This window comes from Haematobia irritans, chromosome 1 (genome assembly GCF_050003625.1).
Source record: "Haematobia irritans isolate KBUSLIRL chromosome 1, ASM5000362v1, whole genome shotgun sequence".
Classification (NCBI taxonomy): domain Eukaryota; kingdom Metazoa; phylum Arthropoda; class Insecta; order Diptera; family Muscidae; genus Haematobia; species Haematobia irritans.
Genome location: NC_134397.1, coordinates 258,528,693 through 258,550,644, shown reverse-complemented (window position 1 = coordinate 258,550,644; position 21,952 = coordinate 258,528,693). Strand labels below are relative to the sequence as shown.

Sequence of the window (21,952 nt, the reverse complement as noted above, 5' to 3'; positions counted from 1 at the left end):
TGGCAATATTGCTCAGGGCGAGTCCCTGAGTCGATATAGTCATGTCCGCCTGTCTGTGAACACATTTTTGTGCTCAAAGTTGCAGGTTGCAGTTTTAGTCCAACCGACTTCAAATTTGGCACAAGTTTCTGTTTTGGGTCAGAATATTGATATGGAGCCAAATTTGCTCGACTCCGACTCCAGGATTTTTAATCAACCTCCGTGTAATATAACTAAATCTCATTTTAATACCACTAATTTGTAGTTCTATTGTGGGGGGTACCTTTAATGGATCGATAGAAATTATCGTATTTATTTATGTGTGCAAAAAAGATGTTAATTTCACATTTGATGCCAATTGAACTCTATATTTCAATTTTAAGGCAATGCCGGTCATATGTTTAACAAATAAAATATATATGATATAAGTAAACATCATAATATGAGCAGAAACCAAAAGTCTTCAGTATATGTATTTATAGACAAGTAAAGAAAGTTCAAAGTCGAACGGGGCTCATTGAATTATACCCTTCAACACATTGTGGACCAAAATTATTGATAACATCTCAAATCCTTTAAATTTATATAAAGGTTTATATTCCCATATGCATGAATTTGAACCTGAACCGATTTAGACAAAAATGTAAAAATTGTAAAATTGTGTTGTGGGACAAAACACAATTTTAGTAAAAACAAATAAAGAAAGCCTGAAGTCGGTCGGGGCCGACTATAATATTCTCTGCACAACTTCGTATTTAGATCTGCATTTCGATAAAATCTCAAATTCTTCAAATTTTGAGCAAATTTGCTATAGAAATAAAATTTTGAGAAAATATTTTATAGAAATAACATTTTGAGCAAATTTTTTATAGGAATAAAATTTTAACCAAAACATCTATAGAAATAAAATTTTGACAAAATTTTTTATAGAAATAAACTTTTGACAAAATTTTTTATAGAAATAAAATTTTGACAAAATTTTTTATAGAAATAACATGTTGACAAAATTTTCTATGGAAATAAACTTTTGACAAAATTATCAATAGAAATAAAATTTTGCAAAATTTTTTATAAATATAAAAGTTCTACCAAACTTTTACAAAATTTTCTATAGAAACAAAACTTTTACAAAAAATTTTGTAGCAATAAAATTTTGACAAAATTTTTTATAGAAACAAAATTTTGACAAAATTTTCTATAGCAATAAAATTTTTACAAAATTTTTAAGAGAAATAAAATGTTGACAACATTTGCTATGGAAATAAATTTTTGAAAAAAATATCAATAGAAATAAAATTTTGCAAAATTTTCTATAGAAATAAAATTTTGCAAAATTTTCTATAAAAAAAGGTTTACCAAATTTTCTAAAGAAATAAAATTTTCACCAAATTTTTTATAGAAATAAAACTTTTACAAAATTTTCTATAGAAATAAAACTTTTACAAATTTTTTTTAGAAATAAAGTTTTGACAAAATTTTCTATAGAAATGAAATTTTGACAAAATTTTTTTTTTATAGAAATAAAATTTTGACAAAATTTTCTTAGCAATAAAATGTTTACAAATTTTTTTATATAAATATAATGTTGACAAAATTTTCGACAAAAATAGTATTTTGACAAAATTTTCTATGGAAATAAATTTTTGAAAAAATTATCAAAAGGAATAAAACTTTTACAAAATTTTCTATTGAAATAAAACTTTTACAAATTTTTTTTAGAAATAAAATTTTGACAAAATTTTCTATAGAAATAAAATTTTGCAAAATTTTGTATAGAAATAAAATTTTACAAAATTTTCTATAAAAATAAAAGTTTTACCAAACTTTATAAAGAAATAAAATTTTCACCAAATTTTCTAACGAAATAAAATGTTCACCAAATTTTTTATAGAAATAAAACTTTTACTTCATTTTCTATAGAAATAAAACTTTTACAAATTTTTTTTAGAAATAAAGTTTTGACAAAATTTTCTATAGAAATAAAATTTTGACAAAATTTTTTTTATAGAAATAAAATTTTGACAAAATTTTCTTAGCAATAAAATGTTTACAAATTTTTTTATATAAATATAATGTTGACAAAATTTTCGATAGAAATAGTATTTTGACAAAATTTTCTATGGAAATAAATTTTTGAAAAAATTATCAAAAGGAATAAAACTTTTACAAAATTTTCTATTGAAATAAAACTTTTACAATTTTTTTTTTTTTAATAAAATTTTGACAAAATTTTCTATAGAAATAAAATTTTGCAAAATTTTTTATAGAGATCAAATGTTGACAAAATTTTTTATAGAAATAAAATTTTGACAAAATTTTTTATAGAAATAAACTTTTGACAAAATTTTTTATAGAGATCAAATGTTGACAAAATTTTTTATAGAAATAAAATTTTGACAAAATTTTTTATAGAAATAACATGTTGACAAAATTTTCTATAGAAATAACCTTTTGACAAAATTATCAATAGAAATAAAATTTTGCAAAATTTTTTATAAATATAAAAGTTCTACCAAATTTTTTATAGAAATAAAACTTTTACAAAAATTTCTATAGAAATAAAACTTTTACAAAATTTTCTATAGAAACAAAACTTTTACAAAAAAATTTTTATAGAAACAAAATTTTGACAAAATTTTCTATAGCAATAAAATTTTGACAAAATTTTTAATAGAAATAAAATGTTGACAACATTTTCTATGGAAATAAATTTTTGAAAAAAATATCAATAGAAATAAAATTTTGCAAAATTTTCTATAGAAATAAAATTTTGCAAAATTTTCTATAAAAAAAAGGTTTACCAAATTTTCTAAAGAAATAAAATTTTCACCAAATTTTTTATAGAAATAAAACTTTTACAAAATTTTCTGTAGAAATAAAACTTTTACAATTTTTTTTAGAAATACAGTTTTGACAAAATTTTCTATAGAAATGAAATTTTGACAAAATTTTTTTTATAGAAATAAAATTTTGACAAAATTTTCTTAGCAATAAAATGTTTACAAATTTTTTTATATAAATATAATGTTGACAAAATTTTCGATAGAAATAGTATTTTGACAAAATTTTCTATGGAAATAAATTTTTGAAAAAATTATCAAAAGGAATAAAACTTTTACAAAATTTTCTATTGAAATAAAACTTTTACAAAATTTTCTATAAAAATAAAAGTTTTACCAAATTTTATAAAGAAATAAAATTTTCACCAAATTTTCTAAAGAAATAAAATGTTCACCAAATTTTTTATAGAAATAGAACTTTTACAAAATTTTCTATAGAAATAAAACTTTTACAAATTTTTTTTAGAAATAAAATTTTGACAAAATTTTCTATAGAAATAAAATTTTGAAAAAAAATTTCTATAGAAATAAATTTTTGAGAAAATTTTGTGCCAATATTCGACATATGTATATAGGTATATGGTCTTAAAATAAAATTAAAAAAATAAAATGTTTGAAATATTTCAAATAATTTGTTATGGTGGTGGGTATTAAAATGGATCGATTCAGACCATCTGCTAGTCTAGGAAAAATAAAATGATCTCCGTAATTGGAAGTTGGTTTTCATTTACATTCATATATAAAACATTGATCGAATGAATAACGAAATGGAAACTAATTTGCGTAAAAAATTATTTAGTTACACAAATGTGAAGTGTTTTAAAAATTTTAGTTTATCCGGAAACGGACCCGAGCAAAATTTTTACGACTCCAGCAAAATCTTCAGACTCTGACTCCAATCATGCAAATTTCTCGGACATTATGTATGTGATTTCGAATACCATTTTATGTTAAGCCAAAAAATAAATGTTTGCGACAAAAATGTTCCATGTTCCCCACCCAAAAAAATAACATGTTGCTCTAGGAGATGATCATATTCCTTTTCTGCGTGTGTACTGACAAGGACAAGAGATCATTGTGTTTACGACAATATTGTTTTCAGTAGTCGTACATCAAAAATCAATTAAAAGAAAATGAATATAAAAAAAATTCTTAAATTGTATTAACAAAAATAAAGTCGATTAGGCGACCTTACCCACTTTTAAAATAAAACATATCCCATTGATCGACATTTCATTTATTTGAATCATCAAAATGTAGTGAGACAACTTTTGTTGAAATCTCTTATCATGAAAATAAAATAAGCTATTTAAGTATTTATTTATAACGATATAATGAATAAAAAAATCTAAATTACATAGTAACTTTATATAAAACATATTGTAATAAATTACAAATAAATAACAATAATAATTATGGATTATTATAGATACAAAAAAATATGTTTTTTTTTGTGATAGTATTTACTCTCGGAGAATCTGTAAGCTGTTGGAAATAAATATATTTTTTCTTATACGAAACGAAATTGTACCCTTTACATGTTGATTATTCATTTAGTATTGTTGAAGACAAACGACTAAAACTCAAGGGTACGTTGAATTGAAATTTGTTTAGCATAAAAAAAAACAAACTTTCCCAAGAACAGAAAACTTTGTTGATTTAAAATTTCGTTTCCAATAAAAAAAAAAAAAAATAAATAATTTTTTGTGTGCATTTTAAAGTTCAGTTGTTTCCTCCTAAGCGATTTGTAGTTAAAGATATTCTTCAAGACAATTAAAATTTATTTTCCCTTAGAGAAGAAACTCTAACTACAAAATGTATTTTCGTTTCGTTGCTCCAAAATTCCATTTCAGAGGAATATATAATGTTTTTTTTTTTTCAAATAGGCTAATGATCTTACTTTAAGCTAGAAATAAATTTTAGACAGATATAATAAATTCTAAAAGACAAGATTTAGATCCACAATTGCTTTGCAATCCCATCCAAAGCTCTGCTCTATCTATCGAACGACTGTATTTGAACCTTAGGAGGTGTATAACCCTCAGGATATGGCACCAATTGATTATTGAGGACACGAGCATTACGCCAAGTTTTAACCTTATCTTCAGGCGTGTCGGGTACTCGTATGCCTTCGATGACGGTTACGGCGGGTCCATCCACTATGGAAGCAGTCGATGATGTTTGTGGTGAACGGGTATAGCTTTTGGGTTCATCAAATTGCACCGTCGTAGCATATGATATTTGAGGTTTCTTGTTATTAATCTGACTTAAGGATTGCAAAGATTTCTTCTCATTGGCTAAAGATGATTGTACAGTTTTTGTACCGGAATTTTCTTGAACTGCTGTGGAAGAGGTCACCATAATGGGTTGAGGTACACGAATATGTGCTCGTTTGGCTTGAGCATAATTTTTCTTAGTGATTATATTCACTGGAGTCCTATGAGATTGAGTATCATCCTGGGCCTTATTGGCATTGGAGGAGGAGGCTACATGTCTTGAGTTACGATAATAGGCATCATCATAATTGTCATTCACATAGGATTGTGTATAACCAAAATCAACAGGGAATGATGAGGGCACCAAATGCTCTTGTATTTGTCTTAAATTACGATTACGCATATCTCTAACCTCCAAGGGTTGCCGTTGTTTCATCTGTGAGTAGGAATGAGATTGGAATCTGCTTTGTTGATCTTCGGTGGGAAAAGAAAAATTCCTTTTCCTTTCGAGCGGCACATAAGAGGGAGGAGCTTTCACATTGGATCTACTCAATGGTTGCTGAGGTCTCAAATACATATCTTCGGTGTATTGTTGTTGATTGTAGTAGGACTCATCATTTTCAAAGCGTACACGACGAGCTGCCCTTGCTCGGGCCCCTTCCACATTTTCTTGCTGCCTCCAATTTTGAACCTTTATCAATTTCAAATCTTCCAATTGTTTCTGTCTAGCATCTGCATCCTCCTTACGTTGCTGATAATTTTTGGCCTCTCTGACTAATTCCTCTTGTCTCAACAAAGCCATTGAGTGGGGGAATAGTAAATCATCCGTGGAGGAGGAAGAAGATCTCATGGCACTTTTTGCCTCTTGAGGTTTACGCACATCTGCGGAGCGTACAAAGAAACTATGGCCATCACTAACTCGAGCTTTACGACTATTTTTTCCCACAAGTAGCTCGACATCATCCCCCTTGTCTGATTTCACAGTTACCACACGAACTTTTTCGGGATCCAAATTTCGGCCAAAACGTAACTCGGTCCTTAGAATTGCTGGCTTGAATACTCGTTTAGTATCCCCAGAATTGGCAGGTGTATAGCCTGTATCCTCAAGATTCACATGGGCTTCACCTCGAGCATATTGGGAGTAGCTTGAATGTAGAATACTCAGAATACAAAATAAAGACAGGAATTTTACTACTCCAGTAGACATTGTAGGGATTCGCATTCACTTGGCTGTATAGAGAATTTCAACAGTGAACAGTTTGACTCTGAAAGTAGAAAACAAAAACTGATTTACTATGGAGTTTTTATAAGGTATTTAAATGGATTTTTTTTTGAAATGTTCTTCTTATCACTACTGAAATTGAATGTCAGCAATATGTTAATGTATTGAGTTCCATTTTCTGTGCTAAGGTCAAGAAAGATATTTATGTTAATTTTATGACTAATAAAGAGAGTGGATTGGAAAATTTATTTTTTAGTTTAGTATTTTGAGGAGTTTTGATGAGTTTCTCAAGAGCATTCCAGGATCAGGGAACATAAACAAATTGTATTTTTATAGAAGATTTTGTCAAAATTTATTTTAATAGAAGATTTTGTCAAAATTTATTTTAATAGAAAATTTTGTCAAAATTGTATTTTTATACAAATTTTTTTAAAGTTTTATTTTTATAGAAATTTTTTTTCCAAAATTTTATTTTTATAGAAATTTTTTCCAAAATTGTATTTTTATAGAAAAATTTGTCAAAATTTTATTTTTATTGAAAATTTTGTCAAAATTTTATTTTTATAGAAAATTTTGTCAAAATTGTATTTTTATAGAAAATTTTGTCAAAATGTTATTTTTATAGAAAATTTTGACAAAATTTTAGTTTTATAGCAAATATTGTCAAAATTGTATTTCTATAGAAAATATTGTCAAAATTTTATTTTTTTGGAAAATTTTGTCAAAATTTTAATTTTATAGAAAATTTTGTCAAAATTTTATTTTTTTGGAAAATTTTGTCAAAATTTTATTTTTATAGAAAATTTTGTCAAAATTGTATTTTTATAGAAAATTTTGTCAAAATGTTATTTTTATAGAAAATTTTGACAAAACTCTTGTTCATCTCGAGAAGTAGTTAGAATTTTATGTCTTTGTATCGTTTTCAAGGTTGCCACGCGAGCCAAAAATAATCTACCAAAATTTGGAGCAAATTTTTTCAAAATTTTATTTCTATAAAAATCGTGTCAGCCAAAATTCTATTCCATTTTCTATAGAAAATTTTGTCAACATTTATTTTAGTAGAAAAAAATTTTCAAAATTGTATTTTTATAGATTTTTTTTCAAAATTTTATTCTTATAAAACATTTTGTCAAAATTTAATTTCTATATAAATTTTTTTCAACATTTTATTTCTATAGAAAATTTTGTCAAAATTTTATTTCTGTAGAAAAATTTGCCAACATTTTATTTCTGTAGAAAAATTTGTCAACATTTTATTTCTATAGAAAATTTTGTACCTCTTAGTTGGAGAGGAATATTTTCCAAAATCTACCAAACCTGAAGAATTCTAGCAATCTACCAAACAGTAAAATATCTACCATTTTTGGTAGAATTCTACCAACTGTGGCAACCGTGGTCATATTACCAATATATTTGAATTGACGCCTCGTGTTCAATGGCTTTTGTACCTGAGTGTGCTAAGGCGTTCTGTTATAGTGCCAACAGATTCAGGTTCAACTCCTGGAGGGAGCGAAAAAGTTTTTCAAATTGTAAATGTTAAATAAAAAAAGTGTAGAAAAAAATATTGATAACTATAAAAAGTGAGATTGCCGAAAAACAATGTTTTTTTTTGTATTTTTTCGTTCAAATTAACTTCCAAGGCATAACTTCTAAAGCAATGCAAAGCATCCAAAAACGGAGTACTTCCATCCTATGAAAAGCCCATATAAAATTCATTGGAGATGATCCAAGTTTGCACTATTTCCGGATCACAGATTGGGGATCAAAACTAATTTTGAGAAAACTGTTGGTGTGCTGAAAAAGTTTTGATTTTATCCATATTTGACCAACTCGGTAAAACATACATATGCGAGCTTTGTCGAAATTTGAGCCGATTTTGCTACAAATTGCTATAATATAAATTGTATTCTCTGTGCAAAATTTGAAGAAAACTTTGGCCTTTGTGGTCAAAGCGGTATATTAATAAAGCTACTCATGTACAAGCAAATGCCAGTTAAAAAATCCAAATTATAGCGGAATTCCAAAAAAAAAACTTCAAACCAAAAATGCTAAATTCTCAAAATAAGTCTTAGCCTATATTTGTAGGATTTTATCTTAAATCTAAAGATTCAGTATTTCAATTAATTTAAGGACGATGTCTTTAAATCAAAAATTCGTTTCTTTACTTAAAGGAACATTTTTCTTAGTTCAAAGACATTCAACTTTAACGGTGGGACGCAAATTTACAAAATTGGTGTTCAAAATTTAATAAAAAAAAAATTTAGAAGAAAAGATTATAAACTTTGTTTTAATTAAAATATCATTATTTTAAAGAAATTTGTCCCTAAATTTTTGTAAATTGCGCATCCTAAAATTTAGGTTATATTAGGTTAGGGTTTTCGTCAAATCTACGGGAATTTAGCTCCATACAATGAAAAAAAGCATGTCCGGTTCCAAAGATTTTGTCTTTACTTTAAAAATATTGCTATTGATTCCGAGCCAAAGAAGCGGAGAATACAAGTAAGGATACTTTTAAGACACAATTTACTACTACTAGGAAGCAAATTTAAATTTTTCGATCTCTCAGCTTGTTTTCTTCATATTCTATCAAAGTTTGTTAAAAACATGTTAAGGACAACTTAATTTTCCAAATTCAGACACGACTTCCAGTAGAAATTATGCTATGTTTCAAGTAAAAAACGTCTTTAAAATAAAGTGTTGAAAAACATGTCCTATTTTTGCACGATTTTTTGCTTTATAGTCAAGATGCAAAAATACAACAAATTTAAAAGCATTTCATTAAGTTTAAAGAATTTTTCTGAATTATTAAAGTCAAGTTTACCTTAGACAAAAAGAAAATTTCTTTCATGTTTTAATACCCATTCTTAAGTCAAATCACTTATTTATAAGGACAACACGACTTCATTGAAATGTTTATTGACTTCTGAAAAATGAAAAAACTTTATATTAGAGAAATGAGTTTTCTAAGCTAAGCTAAATTTGTATTCTTACATTAAGGACATGAAATCTTTGGCGTTCCAACTATATTTTTTTTCAGTGTATATCCATATAGACATTTTTAAAAGTTTCTTCGCTAAAAATGTTAAAGTTCTTCAGCTTCGTTTTCAAATATGTTCACGGGTGTTCAATTAGAGGGTGAGGTAATACGTTTTTGGTGTTGTATAGCAAGTATTTCTTAACAATATGGGACGTCTGCTTGAGTTCATTATCTTGGACAAACGCAAATCCATCATCCAGACTCATTTTCCAAATTATTCTTCAGTATATAAATTATCTATTTTATGTATATTTCCTTTAAGAAATATGAGGTTTCCAACGCCATTTGCATGCCGTCCAATTCCCACCTACCAAATAGACTCCTGGCAGTATAAAACACTAAGGGCTGCCATATATAGGCTGTCCATTACATCTCTTTTAAAGAGAACATGTTCTCTTTTTGTGTTCGTATCTTTTTGTTCACTCTCTTTTTGGTGCCGTATTTTTATGTCCAACAATGCTCTTTATGTACTCTATTTCAAAAACAAAAATCCTAGATTGATGGAATTTTATTTATTTAGTAGGAATTCGTCACAATTGTTCGCCACTAATTGTTTACTGGGTAAAATCTGTTGGCAAATTAAAGGCCGGAACACAATTGCGACGTTTCGACGTACGGCGTAAAAATTAGAAATAGATGTAATTGAACGTACGACGTAAATACGCCAATACGTTGTCGTCGTCAATTTATTTTGTTTATTTTTTAAGAAAATGTGATTCTTTTTGTTTTTTATTGTTTTATTATATATTTATTTCGTTGTTTCTATCATTAGAAACTATTATTATTTTAATTTTAACATCAATAAAATTATTAATTATTTAATAAAGAATTTTTTTATTTTAAACTTTTTTTAGTTAACATGTTCTCTTTTTTTAAAGCGAAAGTTCTCTTTTGAAAATTATCCATATGGAAACCCTAGCCATATAAAATATTAAAAATTTGTAATATTTTGTGTTTAACCCAATAATTTATATTTAGTTGTAGTGTACACGTTTTTTTTTTTTTTTGGCTAAATGAAATTAGCTTGTTTTTGTTATTTATTTCCCTAAACAGAATTAAATCTAAATTATTTTTCTTTCTATAATGTAGCCCGGATCTCAAGCTCTAATTTAAGGTATAATACATATACGTACATATACATATTTAGTTCATATTTTTCATGTCATTTCACAACTCACTTCAAATTTATAGGTGTAAATTTTTTTTTGCTTACTTTATCTAAATTTTAAAATAATAAAAAACTATGATTTTTAGAGAATATTTAATAAATAAAAACTAGTATAGTAATTGGACCTTAAAATTCTTCTAATGGACTTAATATACTCTCAAAATAAAGTATCCAAATCACGTGTTTCTTAACATTGACAGATAAACCCAGTACACATAATCTGCTAACATCTGGTGTTAACAGTCATTGCAAAACTGCATTGTGTTAAAATTTTCGGCAACAGAAAAACGTGCAAACAAAACCTGAATACGATCCACGATTTAAATTTGCTTTGGTGATTAACTTGTTTTACTACGAATGTTTCGGTTATGGTTTGGTTGTAAATGAATTCCGGTTTATAATATCTTACCTTACCCCCCAAAAAAAAAGTTAAGATTTGCAATGAAAACATTACAACGTATTATATAATACCTACAAATGTAGTTATCTTCCAGAGATCTGCATGAAGGCTAAGAAACAGTATAGTAAACAAATTGAGCAAATAAGAGTGTGAGAGAGAGAGAGGGAGAGAAACGTTACAAATTACCGTTTGTGTTTGTTTTACAAACATACGAATGAACTGAAAACCCCATAGTAAAAACCCGTGACATTGAAGTCTATTGAAACTGAAAGCTGACTGACTGGCTAGTAGGTTGGTCATAACAACAACATGGGAAAATAATACAACACAATAAAAGAGATACCGAGTAAAAAGCATGGCATGGTTAATAAACTACCATAGTTGCGCATTAAGGTAGTGAGATGGTACTTTGCTTGTTCGTAACGGGATTTTATTCTTAATAGAGAATGCGAGCAAATATTTACCAAAGCAATGCGATCTTTTAAAGGAAGTGATAAAAAGGTCAAGAGTATACGAGATCTGATAAGACAAAGATAATCGTTATTTTCATACTTCGTGCATACTGTTCGATTTTCTGCTATATATCTTTTGATAAGATATCTTATAACTCTTACACTCAAAAAACTGTGAACCTCTTAGGAAGGGACATTTTGAATAATTTTAGAAAATCTTAACTAAACTAAATTACAAACGCCGATATCACAAAAATAAGTATATATTCTTCGACAAATTCAGAAAAACTTATTAGTCATATTTATTTGTTTTTCACTTGTTAAGGTTGATACTGTGTTCACTTTTCGCGGCGAAAACCAGCTTATTTCCACGGTTACATTTTGGAATTAGTTAATTTCATAAGACAAAATGCTACACAACTAACGGCCATTTGCATGTAGCTCCGTTAGGCTTTAACTGCCAGTTGACAGAAAGAAAAATGGAAATATCTTTTCTCCGGTTAACTTTAACTGAACAATTTTCAGCAGTTAAGTTTCTAACTGGCATATGGAATATATACGCAAGATGACAGATATGTAGATATCACGGTTTGAAAGTTCGTTAGCTAACGTAGCACTAACGGAGCTTCATGAAAATGGGGGTAAACCTTAAAAACTTTTCCACCCACGGTTTGACATATTTTTATACCCTAAACCACATAGTGGTCAGGGTATAATAAGTTTGATCGGCAAAAAAATGTGCCTACCAGAAATATTGATTTTGGACCCCATAAAATATATACCGATCGACTCAGAATCACCTCCTGAGTCGATCTAGCGCTTGGTGTCCGTCCGTCTGTCCATGTATTTGTTGTTCACAGGATTCCGGTCGCAATTATTAACCGATTTTGATGAAATTTGGTACAAGGAGTTTTTTGGGCACAAGGACGAACGCTATTGAATTTGGAAGAAATCGGATCAAATTTAGATATAGCTCCCATATATATGTATCGCCCGATTTCGACAAATGGGGTCACGTTGCGTTTTTTTTCAAACGGATCGTCACCAAATTTGGCAAAAGGTAATCTTTTCCAACGCCCTTCAAGTCTGCAAAATTTCATCCAAATCGGTTCAGATTTAGCTATAGCTCCCATATATATGTTTCGCCCGATTTTCCCAAATTTGGCCATAAAAACCTTATTTATTGAGCGACCTTACTAAAACTTGGCTTACTCTAATCTTTTATGGTACTGACAATATGTTCCAAAAATAATCGAAATCGGTTCAGATTTAGATATAGTTCCCATATATATGTATCGCCCGATTTGGTCAAATTTGGCCGTAAAACCCTTATTTATCAACCGATCTTACTCAAAGTTGGCTAAATGTAATCTTCTATAGCACTAACTGTATGTGCAAAATTTCATCGAAATCGGTTCAAATTTAGATGTAGCTCCCATATATATTTATCGCCCGATTTTGAAAAATTTGCCCCTAATAACCTTATTTTTGACCATAGGGGCCTGATCGTACTCAAATTTTACACAAAGTGACCTTCTGTGGTATCAATCCTGCAAAATATTATACAAATTGGTTCAGATTTAGATATAGGTCCCATATATACATAAGCGTAGGAAGGCCTCTGGGGAGGGGGCTTAGACCCCCCCAGAAAAATTTTAGTCCCCCCCAGAATTTGAAACTCTATTTATGATTTTCCATTTTTCAATAAATGTCAATAGTTTTTTTTTTTAATTTTTATAAAAATTAAACAAGTATATACAATCGCACAAAGTTCCGCTAAAGACTTTCATGAACAATCGAATTACTTGGGTTGTGGTAGCAGTTGCCGATGGCAATGTTTCAAGTCAGATATTTATGAAATAAAGCTGTGGTTGAACTTATGATTGATTTAGTTTAGTCAATTTAATTAAACAAATAGTAATTGATATTAAAACTATTTTTTCATAAATTAATATCTTAATAATGCTGCGAAAAAGCGTCGCCAAAAAAGTAGTGAAAATGTTCTTTTTGGTCTAGAAGTGGTGCAAAATTGGCGGAGAAGCAATGAATGTAATATGAGCTTGTCATGGGACAAATGTCCACCGTTTCAACAGCCGTTGCAATGAATTTGCATCACTTCTTAATGTGATATCCGAATTCAGTGTTTTGAATGTGAATTAAAAAATTCTGTGATATTTTCCTAAATAAATAATTTTTATATTGTTTTTATGATTTTAATGCATTCTGACGCTTGTTTGAATCGTTTTTCCTCGAACAATTTCCAAAATTATCGATTTTTCTATAATGGATTTAGCAGTTTTGTGGCAAAATTTGAATAATTTGTACCAATTTATTTATTCTTACTCTTTTTTTAAACTATTTGAAAAAAAGAAAACAAAAAATTACACATTAAAATATGAAAAAAATCAAGTAAAAAAACTTCCTGTGTAGTTAAAATAATTGAGGACATTTTTGGAAGTACTTTAGAACAACTCACAATTTTTTTGCTGGGAAAAGTGTGGAACTACTTTTAGTTGCTTTATTATAAATTAATTGACGAGTTATTTTGATGTCTAATTTTTTATTAAATTTTATGAAATAAAACATTAATTGAACCTATAAGTTCACCTATAAGTTTCCTAGGGGAAACTAGCTACGCTAATGCATATATATGCATCGCTCGATTTTGTCATATTTGGCCATAATACACTTATTTATTAACCTATGTTTTTGAAATTTTGATGTACTAGCTGATCGTATGTAGACTTACATGTAGTTCTTATATAATTCTATTGTCCTATTTGCAGAAATTTGGATTTATTGCCCACAACTAATTGACCGATTTCCTCTTTTTTAATAATGGACTCAATATTAGTGGCATAATAACTATTTTGGTGCAAAATAAACTATAGCTGCTAATATTAGACATTTCTGCTCAGATTGTGACAAGACACCCATAAACATGTACCCCCCTTTATGTTCTCCAAAACCTATACCAATGATATCCCACAAATGCTTAAACTAAAAAAAAGCATACTCCGTTCCAAAGATTTTGTCAAAATTTGTATTCGTATTTTAAAGACATGAAATCTTTGGCCTCACGACAATATTTTTTCAGTGTATGTTTACTAATTCAGTAGGGGTGGTTTAGGGTATGATATAGTTGGCCCCGTCCGACTTTTTACTGTACTCACTTGTTCAAAGATGCGTTCAACCAATAAAAAAGCAAAAAGACAGTGCATTTACTAACGATTTCTGGGAATTTCAGTACAAGGTCCCTGAGGACCTTTTCACTCGTTCCCGTACTAAACACTTTCAAATCTCGTATCGCTTTTTTACGATTCTAGATAAAATTTCCATGCAATACATGTGGAGGTCGGGTATTCTTCCATTGGACCATAAAGTAGTAAATGAAAAGGTCCCCAGGGATCTTCTCACCTGTCGGAAGGTGTTAACTCAATGATAATGGATCCGAGTTCGAACGGCATTCCACGTTGTGGTGAAGCTACTTAGAGAAGCTTTGAAACACTTAGAAATATCACCACAATTACGGAGAGGGGATAAACCACCGGGATGCTATATCAGTTGTTTCCACTTCCGATTAAGTTAAGTTTTTTTGGACCAGTCTTAGAAGATACGTTATTTAGCGGTATTAAGTCAAAATTTAAATTTTGGACAATATCAATAAAAAGTAAAAAAACACAATGAAAATAAAATTAAAAGTTTTACGACGGCGGGAATTTGAACCTGTGTAAATTACGAGAATGTGCAATTTTTTTTTTGAGTTTAAGTGGAAATAAAATATATGTCGAAAATAACAAAATAAAATATTATAACATAAAAAAAATAATATTTTAGAAAAACATTTGATAAAATATAACCGTTGAATAAAATATATTGACAAAAATAAATAGTGAAATTGGTAACAAAAATTATGTATTTTATTTATTTTTTAATAAAATTCAAATGAACTTCCATGGCACAATTTCTAAAGCAATGCAAGGATCCGAGGGTGATAAGGTCAAAATTTGCTCAATATAAACTTGACGTATTTCTTTCAATTTTGCATTTAAAAAACCTGAACACCCCTCATTTTGAAAGTGTGTGTGTGTGTAGAATGTTGCTCCTATTTTGATTTTGGAATTCACTCTTCAGTTGTCAAAATGCCGTCCAAGCAAGAAGAGCAGCGTATCAAAATTTTGCTCGCGCATCGCGAAAATCCGAGCTACTCGCACGCAAAGCTGGCAAAATCGCTAAAAGTTGCCAAATCAACCGTTACAAATGTAATTAAAGTGTTCGGGGAACGTTTGTCGACAGCCAGGATGTCTGGATCGGGGGGAAATCGAAAACCGGAAGCCGCTGAGACGACAAAGAGAGTTGCCGGTAGTTTCAAGCGAAACGCTAACCTCTCTCTCCGAGATGCCGCAAATAAGCTGGGTGTATCGTCTACAACCGTGCATCGAGCCGGACTATCGACTTACAAGAAGGTAGTGAGTCCAAATCGCGATGATAAACAAAATACGACGGCCAAAGAGCGATCCCGGAGGCTGTACACGACGATGCTGACGAAGTTTGACTGCGTGGTAATGGACGACGAAACCTACGTCAAAGCCGACTACAAGCAGCTTCCGGGACAGGAGTTTTATACGGCAAAAGGAAGGAGAAAGGTAGCAGATATTTTCAAGCACATAAAACTGTCAAAGTTCGCAAAGAAATATCTGGTTTGGCAAGCCATCTGTACCTGTGGCTTGAAAAGCAGCATTTTCATAGCTTCCGAGACTGTCAACAAAGAAATATACGTGAAAGAGTGTTTGAATAAACGTCTGCTGCCTTTCCTGAAGAAACACGGTTGTTCCGTACTGTTTTGGCTGGATTTGGCATCTTGCCATTACGGTAAAAAGGCCATGGAGTGGTACGCCGCCAACAACGTGCAGGTGGTTCCCAAGGACAAGAACCCTCCCAACATGCCAGAGCTCCGCCCAATTGAGAAATACTGGGCTATTGTCAAGCGGAACCTAAAGAAGACCAAAAAAACTGCTAAGGACGAGCAGCAGTTCAAGGCAAACTGGCTTTCTGCAGCGAAGAAGGTGGACAAGGTGGCTGTACAAAATCTGATGGCAGGTGTCAAGCGTGAGGCCCGGCAATTCGGATTTGGAAAAGCGAAAGCCTAACTGAATATTTTCCTGAATTTTATACTAATTGAACTTGAAAAAGAAATTTAATTTGATTTTTTAAATAAACGATTTCACCGATTTACACGCGTTTTCCCTTGACCAAATTTTGACCGTATCACCCTTTACTCCGTTTCCCCCCTTATGACAAGCCCATGTAAAATTCATTGGAAATGATCCAAATTCGCATTACTTCCGGGGAGTTCAAACTACTTTTTTAGAAGCTCTTTTCTTGCTGAGGCTCAAAATATCCCTTGCCACATAATTTTCATTTAATTTCCACTAATATTTTTGCGTATATTCAAATTTCTTTTGTTCGGTAGCAAATTTCATAACAGACTATCAGGGCGATGTTTCGTTGAATATAATCTTCAAGATCATCAACATTTCCCCCCTTTACATCTAGGTCTGACAATACCAGCGAATCTTGTGGATGCCACTTTGACTCTCATTATAAGAAAAATGAGGCAATGAGATAAAAACAACTGAAAGTGAAAGTATTAGACAGCAATGTTGCCTGTTTAGTTGCAGTAAACATCACACAGATCTGAGTGGGTCTCTAAAGTAAGGGGTTTTTGAAGGGGATTCCCCTTTATGCATAAGGTGTTGATTGTGGGTCTATAATTTAACATGGATGGTTTCTTAGATGTGGGTTTCCTTTGACAGACTCCAAGTATTTTCAAAGCTGTAACAACGAAGCTACGCTTGACAATCATTAGAAACGTCAAAACACGCCTACTTTTTGATGTTGCACTCACACGCTTGTGGTATGCGGTATTGGGAAAAATCACTTGAGAAAACCTATGATGAAAATTGGCAATTATTTTATTTAATTGAGCTCTGCCAATGTTGCTACAGATACCAATCTTTATACTGTTGCTGTTTTTCTCCAAGAGATGATCATCATGCTAAATAAGGTAGGCCTTGAATAAAACATGTTTTCAAAGCTTGTTGCATGTTCCATGTCTCTTCTTTATCTCGGTTTCGGATATTGCAACATATAATTTTTTCCTTAAAATACCTTAATTAGCTATAGATAAACAATAGACATCATAAAAGCCTAATCGAAATATCCCATATTCATAATAGATATTTTTCGATGCGTCATCTTTTAATTGTGAGCTACCCACCTAGTCGATGGCGGATTATTATGATCGGAGCAAATATTGACATGAATCTTTTATAAGTGTTACAAACGCTTTTGTTCGTACAACTAAAATCGAAAGTGTTGTGACGCTTTATTGATGTACAAGCAGTGTTGCCAGGTGATTTTTCGTTTGAAGATTAAAACAAAATCTAACTTGTTATTGATTTTTATACCCACCAACATAGAATGGGGGTATATTAACTAAGTCATTCGGTTTGTAACACATCGAAATATTGGTCTAAGATCCCATAAAGTATATACACGAACGAAAAAGACTGTTTTTCATATGTTTGGGTGTAAAAATTATATGTCTGGAACTCAACTTTTTTAACACAATATTTTTATGTGCAACAATGTTCATAAACTAGCATAACATGTTTGGGACATATATGTTAATATGTTAGAACATATTATGTTTGGGACATACAATGATTGCAAATATAATATGCTTGGGTGCAAACATATATTTATTCAGTAATAGCCTATAAACATATATGTGTTTAGAAAGAGAGACCTAGAGAGTATGCTGCAAGTAAAAGAATGGAAGTAGCCAATTGGTGCCTTAAAAATTTATATACACAAAAAAAAAGTTTCATTAAAATTTGTTTCTACCAGAGTCTGCCTAAGGTGAAACAAAATATGTTTGAACAATACAAAAAATATTTTGTTTGGACCAATAGTGAAAATAAATATATTTGAAGCAAAACGTGTTTGGGATATATGTTACAGAAGCAATTTTTTTAGGGTGTATATTCTGGGCCGTGGTGAAATTCTGAGTCGATCTAGCTATGTCCGTCCGTCCGTCCGTCTGTGGAAATCACGCTAACTTTCGAACGAAACAAGCTATCGCCTTGAAACTTGGCACAAGTAGATGTAGGACGGATGGTATTGCAAATGGGCCATATCGGATCACTTTTACGTATAGCCCCCATATAAACGGACCCCCAAATTTGGCTTGCGGACCCTCAAAGAGAAGCAAATTTAATTGGATCCGGCTGAAATTTGGTACATGGTGTTAGTATATGGTCTGTAATAACCATGCAAAAATTGGTTCACATCGGTCTATAAATATATATAGCCCCCCATATAAACCGATCCCCAGATTTGACTTTCGGAGTCCAAAATTCATCTGATTTAGTTGAAATTTGGTACGTGGTGTTAATATATGGCCTCAAACACCCATGCAAAAATTGGTCGAAATTGGTCCATAATTATATATAGCCCCCATATAAACCGATCCCCAGATTTGACCTCCGGCGCCCCTTGGAAGAGCAAAATTCATCCGATTCAGTTGAAATTTGGTACATGATGTTAGTATATAGTATCCAACAACCATGCATGAATTGGTTTATATCAGTCCACAATTATATATAGCCCCCATATAAACCGATCCCCAGATTTGAACTCCGGTGCCTTTTAGAGAAGCAAAATTCATCCGATCTGGTTGAAATTTGGTACGTGGTGGTAGTATATGATATTTAACAACCATGCCAAAAGTGGTTCATATCAGTCCATAATCATATATAGCCCCATATAAACCGATCCCGAGATTTGGTTTTGGAGCCTCTTGAAGGAGCAAATTTCATCCGAGTCAGTTGAAATTTTGTACATTGTGCTAGTATATGGCCGTTAACAACCATTCCTACTTAGGTCCATATCGGTCTATAGTTATAAACGCCAAGTTTTTTTCCGAATTTTATTTGACATTTCTCTAAGACTTACTCAATTTGAACCATGGAGAGATACACAATCCAACAACGTGTTAAAGTTATCCAGACTAATTATGAAAATGGGCGTTCAAATCAAAATGCATATCGTGCACCTTCATCTTCATTGATGAGGCATATTTTCACCTCAGTGGATTCGTCAATAAACAGAATTGCCGCATTTGGGCGAATGAGAATACAAGAGTGATTGTCGAAAAACCAATGCACCCACAAAGAGTGACTGTTTGGTACGGTTTATGGGCTCGCGGCATCATCGGGCCGTATTTTTTTCAAAATGAGGCCGGTCAGGCAGTTACTGTGAATGGTGTTCGCTTTCGTGAGATGATAACGAACTTTTTATGGCCCGAATTGGAAGATATGGATGTGGACGATATGTGGTTTCAGCAGGACGGTGCCACTTGCAACACAGCTAACGAAACAATGGCTCTTTTGCGCAACAAATTCAATGGCCGTGTTATCTCACGTAATGCCAATTGGCCGCCAATATCATGTGATTTGACACCGTTGGACTTTTTTCTTTGGGGTTATTTGAAAGAAAAGGTGTACGTTGATAAGCCAGCAAAAATTCAAGAGCTAAAGGATGAGATAATTCGGCACATTAACGGCATAGAACCTCCATTATGCCTCAGCGTCTGCGAAAATTTAGACCATCGGATGAAGGTGTGCCACCGAGGTCGCGGCGCCCATTTGGTCGATATTTTGTTCCATACATAATTGAGTAATACCAATATATCATAATAAAATAAAATTACAATAATTTCCTAAATAGTTTGAGTTTTATTCAAAATCAACATTGGCCCTTGAAATTTTATCCACCCTTTATATAGCCCTCAGATAAATCGATCCCCAATCACACAAAAATTGGTCCATATCAAGTTTATAATTGTATATAGCCCCCATTTAAGCGACCCCCATATTTCAATTCTTGCTCTCTACGTATTGTGCAAAAGTCCATATCGATTCGTAATTATTTGTAGACTTACCTATACACACCTTTTTTGTCTAATATATATACCCCGTATGGACTAACTTACAATTGAGAGCACGGTGTTAAGAAGTTTTAAGATACCTTGCCATCGGCAAGTGCTACCGCAACCCAAGTAATTCGATTGTGGATGACAGTCTTTAGTACAAGTTTCTACTCAATCCATGGTGGAGTGTACATAAGATTCGGCCTGGCCGAACTTACGGCCGTATATACTTGTTTTAATTTATACTATAATTTCTGTGACATTACAATTAAAAAATTAATTGGATCAATTAATTTCGCGATTTAATCAAAACAAACATTTTTTGTGTGTTCTGTGATTGAAGACATTTCAATTCAAAATTAATTGGATCAATTAATTTCGTGATTGAAGACAACAAATATTTTTTTGTGTGTAGGCGCCAAATTATGACCTTTTTATACCCTGCGCCACACTGTGGAACAGGGTATTATAAGTTAGTGCATATGTTTGCAACACCCAGAAGGAGACGAGATAGACACATGGTGTCTTTGGCAATAGTGCTCAGGGTGGGTCCCTGAGTCGATCTAGCCATGTCCGTCTGTCGGTCCGTCCGTCTGTCTGTGAACACATTTTTGTGGTCAAAGTCTAGATCACAGTTTAAGTCCGCCTTCAAATCGCCTTCAAATTTGGCACAAGTTCCTGTTTGGGGTCAGAATAGAACTCTATTGATCTTTGAAGAAATCGGTTCAGATTTAGATATAGCTCCCATATATATCTTTCGCCCGATATGCACTTATATGGACCCAGAAGCCAGAGTTTTACGCTGATTTGCTTGAAATTTTGCACCAGGAGAACAATAAGTACTATAGTTAGGTGTGCCAAAGTTGATTGAAATCGGTTCAGATTGAGATATAGTTCTCATATACATATTTCGCCCGATATAGACTTATATGGCCCCAGAAGCCAGAGTTTTAGCTCAATTTGGTTGAAATTTTGCACTAGAAGCACAATTAGTAGTGTAGTCAAGTTTGCTAAATTTTATTGAAATCGGTTTAGATTTAGATACAGCTCCCATATATCTTTCGCCCGATTTTCCGTCATATGGCCACAGAGTTCAAAGTTGTAGTCCGATTTACGTGAAATTTTGCACAGGGAGTAGAATTAAAATACTAAGTATGCGTGTCAAATTTGGTTGAAATCGGTTCAGATTTCTATATAGATTCCATATATATGCTACTCCGATTTGGACAAAAATTACCAAAATATCCACATTTTCCTTATAAAATCACCACTGCTTAGTCGAAAACTTGTAAAAGTGACTCAAATTTTCTTTTATTTCTAATAACATACATATCTATTGACCGATAAATCATAAATACACTTTTGCGAAGTTACCTCAAAATTGGTTCAGATTAAAATGTTTCCCATATTTTTTTACTAATTGGGAAGCCACCGTGGTGCAATGGTTAGCATGCCCGCCTTGTATACACAATGTCGTGGGTTCTATTCCTGCTTCGACCGAACACCAAAAATTTTTCAGCGGTGGATTATCCCACCTCAGTAATGCTGGTGACATTTCTGAGTGTTTTAAAGGTTCTCTAAGTGGTTTAACTGCAATGTGTAACGCCATTCGGACTCGGCTATAAAAAGGAGGTTCTTTGTCA

General features: G+C 31.3%; 1 protein-coding gene across 2 annotated transcripts in view; it reads right to left on the bottom strand.

The window, feature by feature from the left end:
- Positions 1-4,683: 4,683 nt before the first annotated feature.
- Positions 4,684-21,952, bottom strand: part of LOC142220898 (uncharacterized) — a 55,474-nt gene continuing 38,205 nt past the window's right edge. For both annotated transcript variants that reach the window (XM_075290319.1, XM_075290310.1), the window contains one exon: positions 4,684-6,300. In XM_075290319.1, coding sequence (XP_075146434.1) covers positions 4,815-6,257 — 1,443 coding nt within the window. In that variant the 5' untranslated portion in view covers positions 6,258-6,300 and the 3' untranslated portion in view covers positions 4,684-4,814. The remainder of the gene's footprint in view (positions 6,301-21,952) is intronic.